The sequence below is a fragment of the Abramis brama genome (assembly GCF_963993115.1).
Source record: "Abramis brama genome assembly, chromosome: 4".
Lineage (NCBI taxonomy): Eukaryota > Metazoa > Chordata > Actinopteri > Cypriniformes > Leuciscidae > Abramis > Abramis brama.
In genome coordinates, this window is record NC_139966.1 from 40,331,920 (window position 1) to 40,347,220 (window position 15,301).

Genomic DNA, 15,301 nt, shown 5'->3' on the forward strand with positions numbered 1-15,301 from the left:
TACAGTAGAAGGCGCAGCTCAAACAAACCTTTCTTCTGTGCTGCCATTCTGATTACAGAAGAATAGGAGGATACAGGAGAAGAAAGTTCAACACTCTGGCTGCGAATAAGTATTTACTTCACGACTGCTACAAAAAAACACGTTCTATAGTATATAGTATGAGTGTGTGTAGTACGAATATAATCCGGATGTACTACATTCGCCTTGCTGCTGCCATTATCACGTGACCTACAGCATCAGTTGCGTCGCTTCACTGCCATTCACAAATCCTCTCTCGTGGCCTCATGGGATAGTAAAGGGATCATATCAGAGCCCGTCTACGGAGAGCCTGCCCACTCCCTATTAAGTCTTATTGTACCGAATTTTGGTTGTAGTTCCACCAGAGTTCCACTGGGGGCGATCGCCCATGAGTGCAAAATGAATGGGAGTCTATGGAGCTAGACGGCTAAATTTGTCTCTTTCACCCGATTGCCGTTGAGAAATCTCAGATTTGATTGTAGGTTTTGCAAGTTCAACATGGGTTATAGGTCGAAAGTTGAATGAACGAGTACTTATGTCCTTTCGATTTCGTACAGGTTGAGTTGTTGTTGCCCATAACACGCTAGCATTCTGCTAATGAACGCTGATTGGTCAGTGAAGGACTGATTACGACCAGAGATACCGCTTGATGGCATCGTGGCATCCGAAGCGGGACCAGAAACAAACAAAACAAAAACTCTTCTAGCACGTGTATTTACCTGTGTCAGCTGTGTTGTCGATGCCTCGAGTGAAAAGAAAGTGCAGAGCACGAAAGCACCATAGTGACTGAAGGATTGCCGTAAAGCAGTATCTCTGGTCGTACGATGTGTATGACGTCATTGACAGACTTTAAAAGACTTTTTAAAGCAAATAAGTGACTCTAAAAAATCTAACACCCCGCAATGTGTGATTTCTTTGCATCTCCTTTCGAATACAACATTCAAATTACTAGACAAAAAATGATATCCTGAGAAAAGTGGATTTTGAGAGGTATAGCGCCATAGACCTCTATTCATTCTGCACTCGTCCTGTGAGCGCCCTCATATGGAACCAGAGTGGAACTGAAACCAGTTCAGAAGCCGGAAGTAGAGTGGAACTTCTCCCCTTATTAGACATTCTCTGATCATATGCACACTTCAGAATCTCGCCAGAAGTAGTAGATCATCCGGGTACTTTTTGCCTACGCTTTTATGAGTAGGCTACTGTGAATTCGGACATACTTCTTTTGTCACATACTGTTTTTCACTTACTATATAGTATGGAAGTATTCTATTTCGGATGCAGCCTCTTACTTAAGCAATAAAAACAAAAAAGAAACGTGATGTTTGTCTAAAAACATTTTTGCTAGTTAGAATAGTTCATCAAACCATTCTAATAAGAATGATCATGAACGTCAGTGGCAAGGACATTGATTAATAAAGTGAGATTAAGTGCATAAAGTAGGCTATATATATATATATATATATATATATATATATATATATATATATATATATATATATATATATATATATATATATATATATATATATATAATTTAACATGTTTCATTATTGCAGGTTTATGATATGCGTAACATCAGTAAATGGTGAAACAGACTGCTTTAGATCTCACAACAGCATTCTGGTGGAACTGCGCTGTGTTTGCAAACTCGCAATTCTTTCTGTTTGAGACATTGTTTTGTTGTGTCATGTTGAATGGCTCTGCTTCCTTTTCAAGTTTTAGATAAGCCTACACAGAAGAGTCCTTGCTTTCTTCTACAGAAAAATCCTCTCACAACCTTGAAATTGAACCGGACATGCTTTGTTATTGGGTCAGTGGAATATACTGTAACAGTGCTGTTCGGTTGTTTTGTAGCCAAGTCTTTAAGGTATGTGTCAGAAATTGACCTTGCAACTGAATTATGAGTTAGTGTGACAACTAGCCCCGGTCATACTTATAAGTGTAGGCTACTAATTCGAGAAATAATTACTTGACATTAATAGAGGCATTAATAACTACGTGACATTTGTACGGAGAATCCGTTAAATAGCCACCGAATACCACTTATGAGACGTGACATTTCAATGTATTTTATAAATTAAAAAATAATCCCATCATACGTGTCATGTGCCACTAATGTAATGGATACATATTGGATTGGATTAGGGTGAAGATATTTTTGAAAAGAGAGACCAATCTTAATGCAATATAATCAGGATTAAATGTTGCAATAGGCTATACATTTCAAAAGATTACGTGATTTAATTGAACAAATAGAAAGACACATTGCTATGCATGTAATTCCTTCTGAGGCCAGTAGGTGGCAGTACCTGACAGGCGGTGATAAATGTGTAATACTCATTCATCCGCTCCAGTAGGTGGCAGTGTGATGAGTGCAATAACATGCGCTGCTCAGAAGAAGAACAAACCTCAGAAGTGAAGGCGCAAAATCAAGTGCGCTAGCATCATTAGCTAGCAATCGTGAACTTAAGACATTATGGAGTGGTAAATATTACATTTTACTATGACATTATCCGTGTATAAATGTTATCTGATTATTTTGGCTACTATATCTGGTTCGTGTGTTACCCCAATGTTAATTATTGTTGTGAGAACGACTCCACATGTCATTTGCATTGTAAACACTCATGACACACATGACAGAAAAGAAAATAGTATCGTTTTATTATCTATTGTTTTTTACAAGTAAACCTGTGTAATGTTATTTGTATGTAAACAAAGCATTTCGAACCTCAAAGCTTTACGTTAGGCAAAATAATAATAGTGGTTGTAGTTATTTTTTGTTTTGACACTTTCATAACAAATTGTTAGCTGTATTTGCTATTTGATTATGTTTTACTTGAAGTTTGAGGTTTTATTATGTTTGGTGAAGTCATTTTAGATCTGTTTTGTATGATTGGTTTTAAACAAATCTGCGTTTAACTGTATTTGTGTGCACGTGACATAATGCAACACAACAACTCTATGCATAGTGACATGTTATAATCTATTACATGTAATTAAAGTGTCTCTGTTTCTATCCTGTGCAGGAATCAGACCTGGTTGAGTCCAGCGGTTCGGGACACTGAGGTGACCCGGGCTGCCCGCAGAAAGAGTTCACACAAAAAAGTTGCATGTATCCTTACTGAGATCAAATACCAGAAATCATTTATTTATATAGTGATTTTACAATAGTAATTGAATGCAATACTATTTATTGTTTCAAAGCAGCTTCACAGAATTGCTAATGTTGCCAGAAGACATCAAGAAATTAGAGTTTTGTTGTCATATGATAGTACAATGGTCAGACACTTTATGAACAGACATAATGTTGAGCACTATTCATATCTCCTTTATAAGTGACATGTGTGAACCATACTCTGTATTTGTCCTCTGCATTTAACCCATCCAGGTTAATGCACACACATTAGGAGCAGTGAGTAGTGAGCACACACACACACAGCAGTGAGCAGCCATTCACTGCGGCGTCCGGGGACCGATTGGGGGTTAGGTGCCCTGCTCAAGGGAACCTCAAGTCATTTCCTGATGGTATTGAGAATCAGAGAGAAGACAGTCTGACTGTCTAACATTACGCCATGACTGCCCACTTATATGCTCTGGTTCTAAACATGTAGGAAGTTTTTTTTTTTCCTTGATGGTGTGTTCAGTCCCACTGGCACAGGATGAAACTCCTGGCACCAGCACTACCCCTGCTAGACCCCTACTGCGCCAAACACCTGGATCTCTCCATAAACAGACATGTGAGTAAACCCAGTTTACACTATACAGCACCACAGTAAAAGAGTTGTGAGCTTCCAATCAGAATCGAATGTTAGGGGACTTTCACGTCGCGTTTAAAAAAGCGTGGAAAACTCCGGCTGTGCCGCTTTCTCCTTCTTCTTTCCAAAGTGCTTCCGTGGTGTCTGCCATTGCTTAGCAACCATGAGCTGCGCTCTACATGACACAAAATTTTCAGCAAAGGATAAATGGATTTCCTGCACCGAAAATCCCTTTCAGTAGCTCTGCTACTAGATTTATGGAGAATAGAAAACCCCGTCCTTCAAGCACGTAGTAAACACGGGTGAAGCTGATTGGTTGGTTCTTGTCACATGACCTGCGGTGCACTTGTGGCATTCTGAAAAGTTGGTATTTTTTTCATCTTGCTGTATTTTTTCCCCCAAAGTCTGTTTACTGTTCTCTTCCAAGTGTTATGTTTGTGAAGAATGATCTGTATTGATGTGCAGATGTTTTTTATATCATTTGCAGACACCCCAAGAAGTGCCCTCAGGAACCCAGATGTGTCAGCCATCCTCGGGACAGGAAGCAGAACTCCTCGCTACTTTAACACACCCCGTACCAAAGGCAGTCTGAGCATGGTGAGTGACCACAATTCAGCAGCCTTTGTTCATCCTGGCCTCATATATTTTGCTTGTATGATTTCAGTGGTAACTCTTTTGCCTTGTTCTTATTTGTTAACACTTCAGAACTTGGATGACAGTGATTGGACAAACAGTCTTTACCCGTCTCCTCTGTCTGGGATGGTGGACACCAGCTTTACTGAAGATGTCAACATGAGCGCTATCATGCTTAAGGAAGATGATCCCGGGGAGGCTGGTAAATATTCATAAAACTCGTCACAAATTCAATGATTCATTTATTTAAATAAGTTGATTTACACCTCACTCTCCCTCCCTTTTTTCTCCCAGCGTCTCTCAGTTTGTTTCCTGAATTTCTGCAGTCATATTTGCGTCATGCATCCACAGCCGTGTTTGATCTGTTAGAGGACTACGAGGCTCTCTGTCAGGACAAGGTACAAAACTAGAAGTGCATAGACAGGGACTTTTAAAATTATTCATAATTTCTATAAACAATAAAAAAAATTATTAAATGTTGGCATGGCAAGCTGAAAACAAAACTCCTTACTGAGACTCCACCTGTATTGTAGGTCAGTATGTTGCAGAAATTGGTTCTCCGTTCGGCCCCTGGTCAGCAGAAATCTTCCAAGACGGTCAGCATTACCTGGTTGCTGCAGCAAGAGATGGTGACCTGGAGACTCATCACCTCCTTATACAGGTACAACACACTGAAACATGACTTGCACTACCGTTGACGTGAGTACCTTTTTTTCGAGTAATATTTTTATTTAGCAACGATGCATTAAATTGATCAAAGGCAGCAGTAAATACATTTATAATCTGACAACTTTTTTAAAATTTCTAATAAATGCTGTACTTTTGAACTTTCTGTTTCCAACATTGATAATAATAATAAGAAATGTTTTTTTGAGCCGCAAATCAGCATATTCAAATGATTTCTGAAGGATCATGTGACACTGAAGACTGGAGTAATGACGCTGAAAATTCAGCTTTGCCATTACAGAAATAAATTACACTTTAAAATAGAAAATAATTATTAAAAAAAATGATTTACTGTATTTTTGATCAAATAAATGCCACCTTGGTGAACGTTAGTCGTCTTTCGAGAACAAAAAAAAATCGAACCGACCCAGAAACTATTGAATGATAATGTTTATGTGAATAAAAGTATTACTTGCTTGCTTACATATTGTAACTCTCTTAAACACAGAGACAGAGTCCAGACAGTTTTAGAAGAAGACATCATGATGGATATAACTGTAAGTGCTTGTGTGTTTCACTGGACTGGCCTACTGGATGTGTATAGCGCCAAAAGGTGTTAGGAGCCACACTTAAAAATGAATGTGTCATTGCATTATATTACAAAATATTAAACTTTATGATAGCACAAGCCCTTTTTAAAGGTTTTAAATGATTAAACAATGATATACTGTCAAAAATGAAGACAAAATGTGCGGAGAAACTTTCTTTGTGATATTTGTATCCAATGCAGTGACATTCACACATTAATTGTGACTTAAGCATTGATATTTTTGGGGGCCACTGCATGTGAACTTGTGGTTGTATTTTCTCTGGAGATGCCCAGTGAGAGTGAGAAGGCAGTAATGGAGCAGTTCTTCCAAAAGGACAGTATGGTGCGACAGAGCCAGGTACGCATGCATCCATTTACACCCATTCTGAGGCTTTCTGTGTTGGAAAAACTCCTGAGTATCTGGTGTGTGTGTGTGTTTATTTAGCTCGTGGTGGATTGGTTGGAGAGTATAGCCAAAGATGAGATAGGAGACTTCTCTGATAACATTGAATACTATGCCAAATCTGTGTACTGGTAAGTAATACTTAACAGATATCTCAGATTTCAGAATAAAATTGAATCTGGTAAATCATTTATGGTGGATTGTTCATGTGTAGGGAAAACACTCTCCATACCCTGAAGCTGAGGAGGAATCAGTCCAGCGGTGGTTACAGCAGGCCGTTGGTCACAGAACTGGATCCTGATGCTCCCATCAGACAGAAGAGACCACTGGCAGACCTGGACCGAGAGGACGACTCTCGCCTGCTCAAAAACCTCTTCAGTCTCATACGAGCTGGCATGACTGATGAGGTGTGTGTGTTGTCTGATGTGGATTCTGTGTTGTTTTGTCATTTTTATTTTGACACATTTGAAATATTTTGGTTTTGTCTCAAACAGTACATTTGTTTCAAAACTGAAAAAACTTTTGGTAACACTTTATTTTTATATATGTGAATCATCCTGTGTCATTCATTCATATATATATATATATATATATATATATATATATATATATATATATATATATATAGTTACTATAGTAATTAGGGCTGTGCCGGTAAACTTGACAACCGCACCACTGAGTAGCACTGGCAGTGGTCCGCCAAAACACTTTTTTTTGTGTATGTGAATGCTGTTTTACATTAATATTATGACAGGAGTGAAACACAAAGCTTTGATTACAAAATAAATTATAGGTTAGCAATTAATTCGTGACGAATGAGAGAGTTGTGCGTGAGCCCATAAATTTAAGCTTTGTCGGCTTTGTATTATGTTTTGCGATCTGGTCACCCGATTATCAGCGAATTTAACAATATTCCATTAATTATTCCACTGGACATGGAATCTCGTTTCTTTTCCCAAATCTTCACTCACGTCTCATGCATTTTCGCAGGGGACTATAAACGTGTCTTCCTTTAGTTCGCTTTAAAGTAGGCCTGTTATATTCGCATTCTTTACTGTGGTAAAGTAGAAAAACGCTGTAGGAAAGATAGCCTACCTTTTTACTTGCACGTCAAATTCGTTTTAAAACCGTTTGTGCTTGTTATTATACTTGGTAAGGCGTGCCAAGTTTATTTGTAAACCATGTTTCACACACGCGGGTGATTTCATATGTATATGTCCATATATATATTAAAAAAACACCTCCCAACCACCGCGTCACCGCTGGTGGTTGGTCCATTACTAAAGGTAAAAAACTGCCACTGTCACAGCCCTAATAGTAATAACAGAAAACAATGCATAAACCTAAACCTATAGTAACCACATGTTAATTAATATTACTTACTATTTATTTGTTAAGTGTGACCAAACCACCTATGATTTTATTTTGAGAATTGTGTGTATTAGGAACAGTTTTATTGTGTGTAAATTGGCAAATATATTGCCACTCCTGAAAGCAAACACTATCACCTTAATGTCCAATGCATTCAGTGTTAGTTTTTGGATTCATTTCAGTGGTGCATAACGGCTGAATAAGCAAAGAAAAGTGTCATATCAGCCACAGATCGAGAGGAGGTCTTATCTTGAGTCACCCTGAATATATGACATGACAAATATTAAGAAACTAATACATTTTTGAGCTTTGAGAGAAATATCTGACATTTAAGATTCTGTGGTGACTGCAGACAAGCCTGGACATTCTGATCTGACAGTGTGTGTGTGTGTGTGTGTGTGTGTGTGTGTGTGTGTGTGTGTGTGTGTAGGCTCAGAGGCTGTGTAAGCGCTGTGGTCAGGCCTGGCGTGCTGCCACTCTGGAAGGCTGGAAACTGTACCATGACCCCAACATCAACGGAGGTCAACACACATGCACCTACTTACCAACATTTAACTACATATTACCCTTTTATGTTTAATAGGACTTCAAGGGATAGTTCATCCTAAAATTAACTGTCTGTCATCATTTACTCACCTTCATGTCATTCCAAACCCATGGAATCCATAAGACTTTCATTAATCTTCAAAACGCAAATGAAGATATTTATAATAAAACCTGAGAAATTTCTGTCCCTCAAGTATTATATGTATAAGTATTTTATAAGTATATAAAACACAAGTATTTCAATCATGATTGCTTTATATGATAAGTAAGGGATAATGTACGTCCAGCCTGTTGTTATCGCAGAATAAACCTTGACAGGGTGATCAGGACCGTGACGTGGAGGGGTCTTTTATCACCCTGAAGGGGTTTATTTTGCAATAACAACCATCAACCTTGATGTACATTATCCATCTTAAATAGCTGCTCCGAACATAAGCAAATAATTGGACTCAAAATATTGAGTTTTTTGTTTAAATATTTTGGTAGCTCATTAAACGCAATGCTTCAGTGAAGAAAACAGTTACTAGCCAGCGGCTTTTAGCCAAATACCGTAACGTAATCCAAGCACAACAGTATAAAAGTAATGTAATCTGATTACTTTTGGATTCCTTAAAGGTCACATATGTAAATAGTCAAGTAAAAAGCAATATTTAGGAGAATGATTGCACATGATCCAGTAGGTGGCTCACGTGAGTCGTGACTCATGACCGGCAACAGCTGTCAATTAGTGTTGTGCGGAACGTCAAGCGAATTCGCTGTTAATATAAATCATTCACCCACCCACTCAAACCTCTGATTTTCTCCGATTTAGATATTCGCACCCGATCGTCACATTACAATTCTTCTAATTCTCAGTGTTAAGAGAGTGTGAGGAAATTATGAAATAATTTCTTTTAATTAATTGTTTTAAATATGACTATATGTGTGTCCATTCATGTTATTACTGTAGTATGATTCATAATTTGTGCGGTGTTAGACACCCTGCAATTGTCATGGAATTTTACAATTTTGTAAAACAGTCCGTAATCAGGCATGGTAATTACTATAATATAAATGTATATATTTTGTACTTTGTGAATGCAGTCTCTTTAAAAAATTAATAAATCCATTGATCACAATCGAGACATGGACATTCATTGGTCAGGTGGAGTGAACCCGGTTGATTTGTGTGTGTTCAGGAGGTGGAGAGCTTCGGCCAGTGGAGGGAAATCCTCATCGGAGTGTGTGGAAGGTTTGCTGTTGGAGAATGGCAGAGGAGGTGAGGACACTACATCAGGGGTCTACAAGGGGGTGCTAGAGTGTCAGTAGGAAGTTTGAGATGGGGAAAAAAAAAACGACTAAATATAGCAAATGTATTTTTAGGGCTGTCAATGTTAACATATATTTTGTAACACATTAAAACTGTTTCGAAAGCATATTTATTGTGAAAAGGGCTGTACAAATATATTTGATTTTAATTAAAAAGACAATTATTTTTTCTTATTTTCTTATTCTCTTAATTCTTATACAGTATAAATATATTTTTATATATGAAAATATACAGTAGCTGCCTACTACTGTGTATACTATACAGTAGACACATCATATTTAGGGGTTCTTTGCTTTAAAACGTTTGAAAACCTTTGCTCTGTCTGGATACTCTCTGGATCTCTCTGTCTCACCAATTAAAAATTGATCATTAAATTAGGTGAAATGTCTATAAATTTAATAGACCTCTTCTGTGAATGTCTCAGTAATTGTGTTTGTCGTTCTGATTTAGATTCTGCTTTTGTTTTGCCTTTTCAGGAGCAGTTCAACAGATATGAAAGAGCCATCTATGCTGCACTGAGTGGAAACCTCAAACAGGTAAATGGTCGTCTATCCATTTTTACACTATTTCTTTCCTCTTGGTTTTAGTCATTATTTGAATGTGTCCTGCAGCTGTTACCTGTGTGCGAGTCGTGGGAGGACACGGTCTGGGCTTATTTCCGAGTGATGGTGGACACTCTGGTTGAGCAGGAGATCTGTTCTTCTGGTCTGGGCAGTGAGGAGCTGGAAGAGCTGCCCAGAGAGTTCCTGGAGACCAAGTACGACTCTAAACACGTTCTAATGTACATCATAACAATTCATGTCCTTTTAATTGATTGATTCTATCATGTGGCCTTTTTCAGTTGGACTTTGGAGAAAGTCTTTGAAGAGCTTCAAGCAACAGAATCCAAAGTGAGGATGAATGAATGAGGTTTCATCTGTTACAGACTAAACAGATTGAAATGTTTCTTTTCTGATCTTGCACAAATGTTTTATATTGACAGAGAGTTCTGGATGCAACCAAGGAGCATTACCATGTGATTCAGAAGTTTGTCATTCTTGGAGATCTTGATGGTATGCTTTGAGAACAGATATTTAGAGGGATCTTAGTTTTACTTTTTCAATGGAAAAATAAAAGTATTATCTAAACTTGTGTTGAAAGGTCTTCTGGAGGAGTTCAGTGATTGGTTGGGAAGAAGTACATCTTTGCCAGCTCATCTCTTGCGCTTCATGTCCCATTTAGTCCTGTTTTATCGTAGTTTGGGCATGCAGCTTAAGGTACGACGCACACATACGCGTATAGTTTTAGATCGTATTGCTAGCAAATGTTTTGTAGCAAGAAAGTGTTCAAATGTTTGATTTAAACTCATTGGTTTGATCTGTCTTTGTCAGGAGGAGGTGTGTGTAGATACCCTGAAGGCCTACATCTCTCTGTTAGTGAAGGAGAAGCAGGTGGATCTCATTGCGTTCTACGTCAGTAACCTTCCTTCTGACTCGGCCGTCTCACAATACGCTCAGTTCCTGGAGGAAGTCACCGAGACTGAGCAGCGCAAACACTGTCTGGACCTGGCAACTCAAGCAGGTGAGGTCAAAGAGTCTTGCATCACGGTGAAATGTGTGTTGTTGGTTTTTTTGCGATAATGACAGACTCGAGGCCCCGATAAAATCACTGTTAAGTTCTTTTTCGTTCTACGTTTAGGGGTAAAAAGAAGTTTGCAGCGATATACTGTTAGCAAACATTCTGACTCCGCCCACGCTGCTGAGAGAGCAGTTTAGATGAATATGTAAATATGTGCTGCACACTTTCCTCTTGATAACAAAATAAACACACAAAAATGACAGCGGTAAGAAAACGGCAGTTAAGAAAACATTTGATCATTGCGATGTGGATGTTTGCACGAGCTCTGCAATTCGGCACTCCAGTCAAGTAACGCACGTCACTTTTATGTATATAGCACTTTATACAATAGATCACTGTAAGTGTAAACCAAACAGCTTTACAGTATTAAATATGAAAAACAGTATCAGTGTTGCTTTTTATTAGAATTACACTTCAATTTCTACTATAAAGCAGCTCTCCAGTGTATTTCACTCGCTGACATTTGACCTCGACGGACTCAAAAGAGGAAATTTTCCACATCAAAGAAGTCGGGAGTCTCAGAGCCACACCTACCTATTACATCATCACCACGGATCAATGATAGTTCAGAGGTGTTTGCCAGGCAGAGCAAACTTTTCCGGAAGGTTTGCTTTGACAAGCTGTTTCAAACTCCCAAAATTATCTTTAAATTAACTTCGTTTTGGCCTGATTTTGTTTGAAATGACATCACACCAGTTTGTTCTTCGAGTTCGCTTGACGTATATCACTGTTCATTACTTATTACAAATTATGCCTTGTGGTGTTTAGGTTTGGACGTGCCATCGATCACAAAAACAGTAGTAGAGACCATCAGAGAGAGAGACACAGATGAGTTTGCCCACCATGACTTGACCCCTGCCCTGGATACGGCAACTACAGTGGTACAAATGAACCGTTACTGTTTTAATTGAGAAAACTATATCCAATTACCAATAGAATAAACTCAAATCTCTTCATCTGTTCCCACAGGAGGATCGGCAGAAGATTGATGTCATTGACTGGCTGGTGTTTGATCCTGCCCAGCGAGCCGAAGCCCTTAAACAAAGCAATGCCATCATGAGGAAGTTCTTAGGTGAGGCCTTTACAGCTAAATTATTGTATTTAAAATGTAATTGAGTTGTAATTGATAATTTTATATTCTGTAATTGATTTTATATTTTGATTTTAGAATTGATTTTCGTTTATGTGTATTGTTTAGAATGAAAGCCACTATAATTTATGCTTATTTTATATTTATATTTAATTATTTTTCTGTTCTTAATACCATTACATTTGAAGGATTTGTTGTGGAGTTAAGGAAACTAAAATACGTGTTTATAATGTTTATAGATGATTCGTTTTATTTACTGGTATTTTACAACATTTCTGAATGTACAGTAATAGTTCAATTAGATTTATACAGCGATGCAACTTTTTTTTTTTTTTCTCAACAATACAATTTTGACCCTATGCAACTTCTATTCAGGTGCGACTTATTTTCCGGAAAATACATTAGTTTATACCACTATAATTAGAATGGGTTTATAGCTTAGTTTAGTCTTAGTTTTGGTCTGTTAGGTTTGATTCATTTCACAGCATTGTCTTTTATTTATTCACATCTAATGTGGTAGCTTCTAAGAAGCACGATGCAGCTAAGATGGTCTTTGCCAAAGTGCCGGAAGATTCCATGCGGGAGATCTACCGACAGTGGGAGGAGCAGGGCATGGACACGCCCCTTCCTGCCGAGGAGGAGAATGCTATTCGAGAACATCTGTGCATCCGTGCCTATCTGGTGAGAAGCAGCATCTTTGTGCAACACTGATTTGTAATGAACATAAAATACAGTTTTTAAAGTTTGGAATAGTTACGATTTTTTTAGATTTTTTAAAGAAATCTTTTATGATGACGCTGAAGACTGGAATAATGGCTGCTGAAAATTCAGCTTTGTCATCACAGGAATAAATGACATTCAAAATAAATAAAAATAGAAAAGTTATTTTAATTTGTAATAATATTTCACAATATTACTGTTTTTACTGTATTTTTCTATAAAAAAAAATGCAGCCTTGGTGAGCATAAGGGACATCAAAAACATTTTTAAAGAATCTTAATTATTCCCACCCCTGCAGGAAGCTCATGATGCATTTAATGAGTGGTTCAAGCACATGAACTGCCCTCCGGTGAAACCCACAGCACCTGCTCAAGCAAAGTTTACAGAGAAGGTGGCCCATGAGATGAAAGAAGCAGAGTATAAGGTCAGAACAGGACATACACACACACACACACACACACACAGTGCTGACTGCTATTCTGTGGTGAACACTTCTAACTTTGATCTTTAATGGGTTTTCTTTTTCACTTCCTCCAGATGGAGTATGAGAACTGGCAGGGGCGTCTGGGAGCGCTGACGGAGGATGTGAAGGAGAGGATCTATAATGTTCTGCTGTTTGTAGATGGGGGATGGATGGTGGATGTCAGAGAGGTGAGGAGGTTCTCTATTAATTTACAGGTTTGATGAACATTACAACTGCCAGGTCAGAGGTCATTTATAACCTTAAATATATAGATTGTAGGATGTTCAGGATTTGCTGAAAGTGTGCTTTTGCAGGAAGCAGAGGAAGACTCTGAGCGAACTCATCAAATGGCTCTGCTGCGGCGTTTGTGTCTGCCCATGATGTCGTTCCTTCTGTTAACCGTACTGCAACGCACTGAACGCCACCAGGAGAGTCTGCGTCTGGCTGACATCATCGCATCTGATCAACACAGACTATATGAGGTGTGGCATCAAAACCTTTTACAGAATGATTGTGAATGTAGACATGAAAAGTGTTTTGACAATATGATAATATTGATTTAATGTCTTTTTAAATTACCATAAGTAGTGAAAGTAAATAGTGTTGTTTTGAAGTGAAGCTGTTTATGTGATGATCTGAACTCTTTCTTTCTCTCAGATTTTCTCTAAAGAGGAGCTACAGAAGTTTCTCCAGAAGATGAGGGAATCCTCTCTACTCTTGCTGGATAAAGGCCTGGATCCACTTGGATATGAGATTCAGCCCTAGACACTGTTTTCTCATGCTGTTTATATCCTCAGTCCTGTTTGGGGAAAAAAATGAGCTTTGTAATTTTGTATTTGAATAAAGATTGGTTGATTGTTTAGCAGCAGATGTATTTTTTATGAGTCACACTGGATTTTTAAAGTATTTATTTAAAAATATATATGTACACTACAGTAACAGGTTTATGATTAGTTCATCGTCCTAGAGAAACAGCTTGGTATGTTTTCAATCCAATGCTGTGCTATTTGGCTTTTAAGAGCTTTTTGATATATCTGTATCTTTATTTCCAATTATCATTTATTTTTGTTTAAGCTTTTAACATTCCAATGTCAAATATTAATATATATATAATTTAGCAAATTGGATTTCAATGCGTTGTAGATAAAAACTTAACTGCATTTGAATTGATATTTTGTTTTCTATACTCAAATTTAGCGAGGTCTTAGTAAAAACTTTGACCAACTAATCTAAACTAGTAAAAGTAAGAAAACGCTCCAAACGATTCAGTACGCCAGTGAGCTGTCCGAGTCATTCAGACTGAACCGATTCAGACCGGTTAATTGAAAGGAACCGGTAAAATGATTTATTTGCGATTCGGGCATCGTTAGTTCTAATTATAAACAGCTGACAGAAAATACGGGACACGCGACTTTAGTGACTTCTTGAATGCCCTTTTCTGAGCATAACGTTAGTGACAGAGAGTGAAGTAAATAAAAGGTACCGACACGCAAATTGTTGGAAAGTCTTTTCACGGTTGTCACGACAGCGTCCAATCGAGACGCGATTTCATCATCCGTCAACTTTAACCGAACCGACTGTCTCGAGCAGACGACAAATCTGAGGGAAGACCTAAAACCTTCACACAGCTCATATCTTCATCTATCTATGTGAGTTTCCCAAAACACAATACACCAGCGTCAGCGTGTGAGCTGTTTAAAGTGCTTTCTCGTCACAGACTTCCGTTACGGTTCAGTTTCCACACCACGCAGGTCGACAATAGTTGCGACTTCTTATCTCACGTTTCTGAGTGTGTTTTTTTACTTGCAATTTTGAGTTCATATCTAACCATTTTTTCTTCTTTTTTCTTTTTTCATGCGAAAATTAATTTCCGAGTCCTGAAAATGTATGGGTGTATGTTGAGGCTATGTTACAAGCTAACAAAAAAAGAATGGCATGCTAGGCCAAAATGCTTTTTCGTTATTCCTGCACTATTTTATTTTATTTATTTTTTACTGTAGGCTTATATATTTTACTTTTTTATTTGTATGCCACGAATTGTGCAAGTGATTTAAATGCTTGCTGATCCATCAATATTGACCTTTACAGTCACGCCAAAAGGGAAATAGCTGTGTT

At 37.9% G+C, this 15,301-nt stretch overlaps 1 protein-coding gene across 1 annotated transcript; it reads left to right on the forward strand.

Annotated features, from left to right (window-relative positions):
• Nucleotides 1-2,373: 2,373 nt before the first annotated feature.
• nup107 (nucleoporin 107) lies at nucleotides 2,374-14,051 on the forward strand. Its single transcript, XM_084111077.1, has 26 exons — nucleotides 2,374-2,505; nucleotides 3,051-3,136; nucleotides 3,669-3,761; nucleotides 4,267-4,376; nucleotides 4,485-4,614; nucleotides 4,707-4,810; nucleotides 4,946-5,073; nucleotides 5,587-5,635; nucleotides 5,954-6,025; nucleotides 6,113-6,201; nucleotides 6,285-6,477; nucleotides 7,872-7,962; nucleotides 9,166-9,245; nucleotides 9,773-9,832; nucleotides 9,908-10,053; nucleotides 10,138-10,186; nucleotides 10,279-10,348; nucleotides 10,437-10,552; nucleotides 10,667-10,856; nucleotides 11,682-11,794; nucleotides 11,883-11,985; nucleotides 12,524-12,684; nucleotides 13,022-13,147; nucleotides 13,261-13,374; nucleotides 13,501-13,668; nucleotides 13,844-14,051. Exons 1-26 carry the CDS (start codon nucleotides 2,498-2,500, stop codon nucleotides 13,949-13,951), a joined length of 2,757 nt encoding a protein of 918 aa, XP_083967203.1. The 5' UTR covers nucleotides 2,374-2,497; the 3' UTR covers nucleotides 13,952-14,051.
• Nucleotides 14,052-15,301: the final 1,250 nt, after the last annotated feature.

What these genes read in the sequence shown, in the direction of transcription:
- nup107 (XM_084111077.1), top strand. An exon ending in CTCATCACCTCCTTATACAG is followed by an intron (nt 5,074 to 5,586) that starts GTACAACACACT and finishes TCTTAAACACAG; the next exon opens with AGACAGAGTCCAGACAGTTT. An exon ending in TGAAAGAAGCAGAGTATAAG is followed by an intron (nt 13,148 to 13,260) that starts GTCAGAACAGGA and finishes CACTTCCTCCAG; the next exon opens with ATGGAGTATGAGAACTGGCA.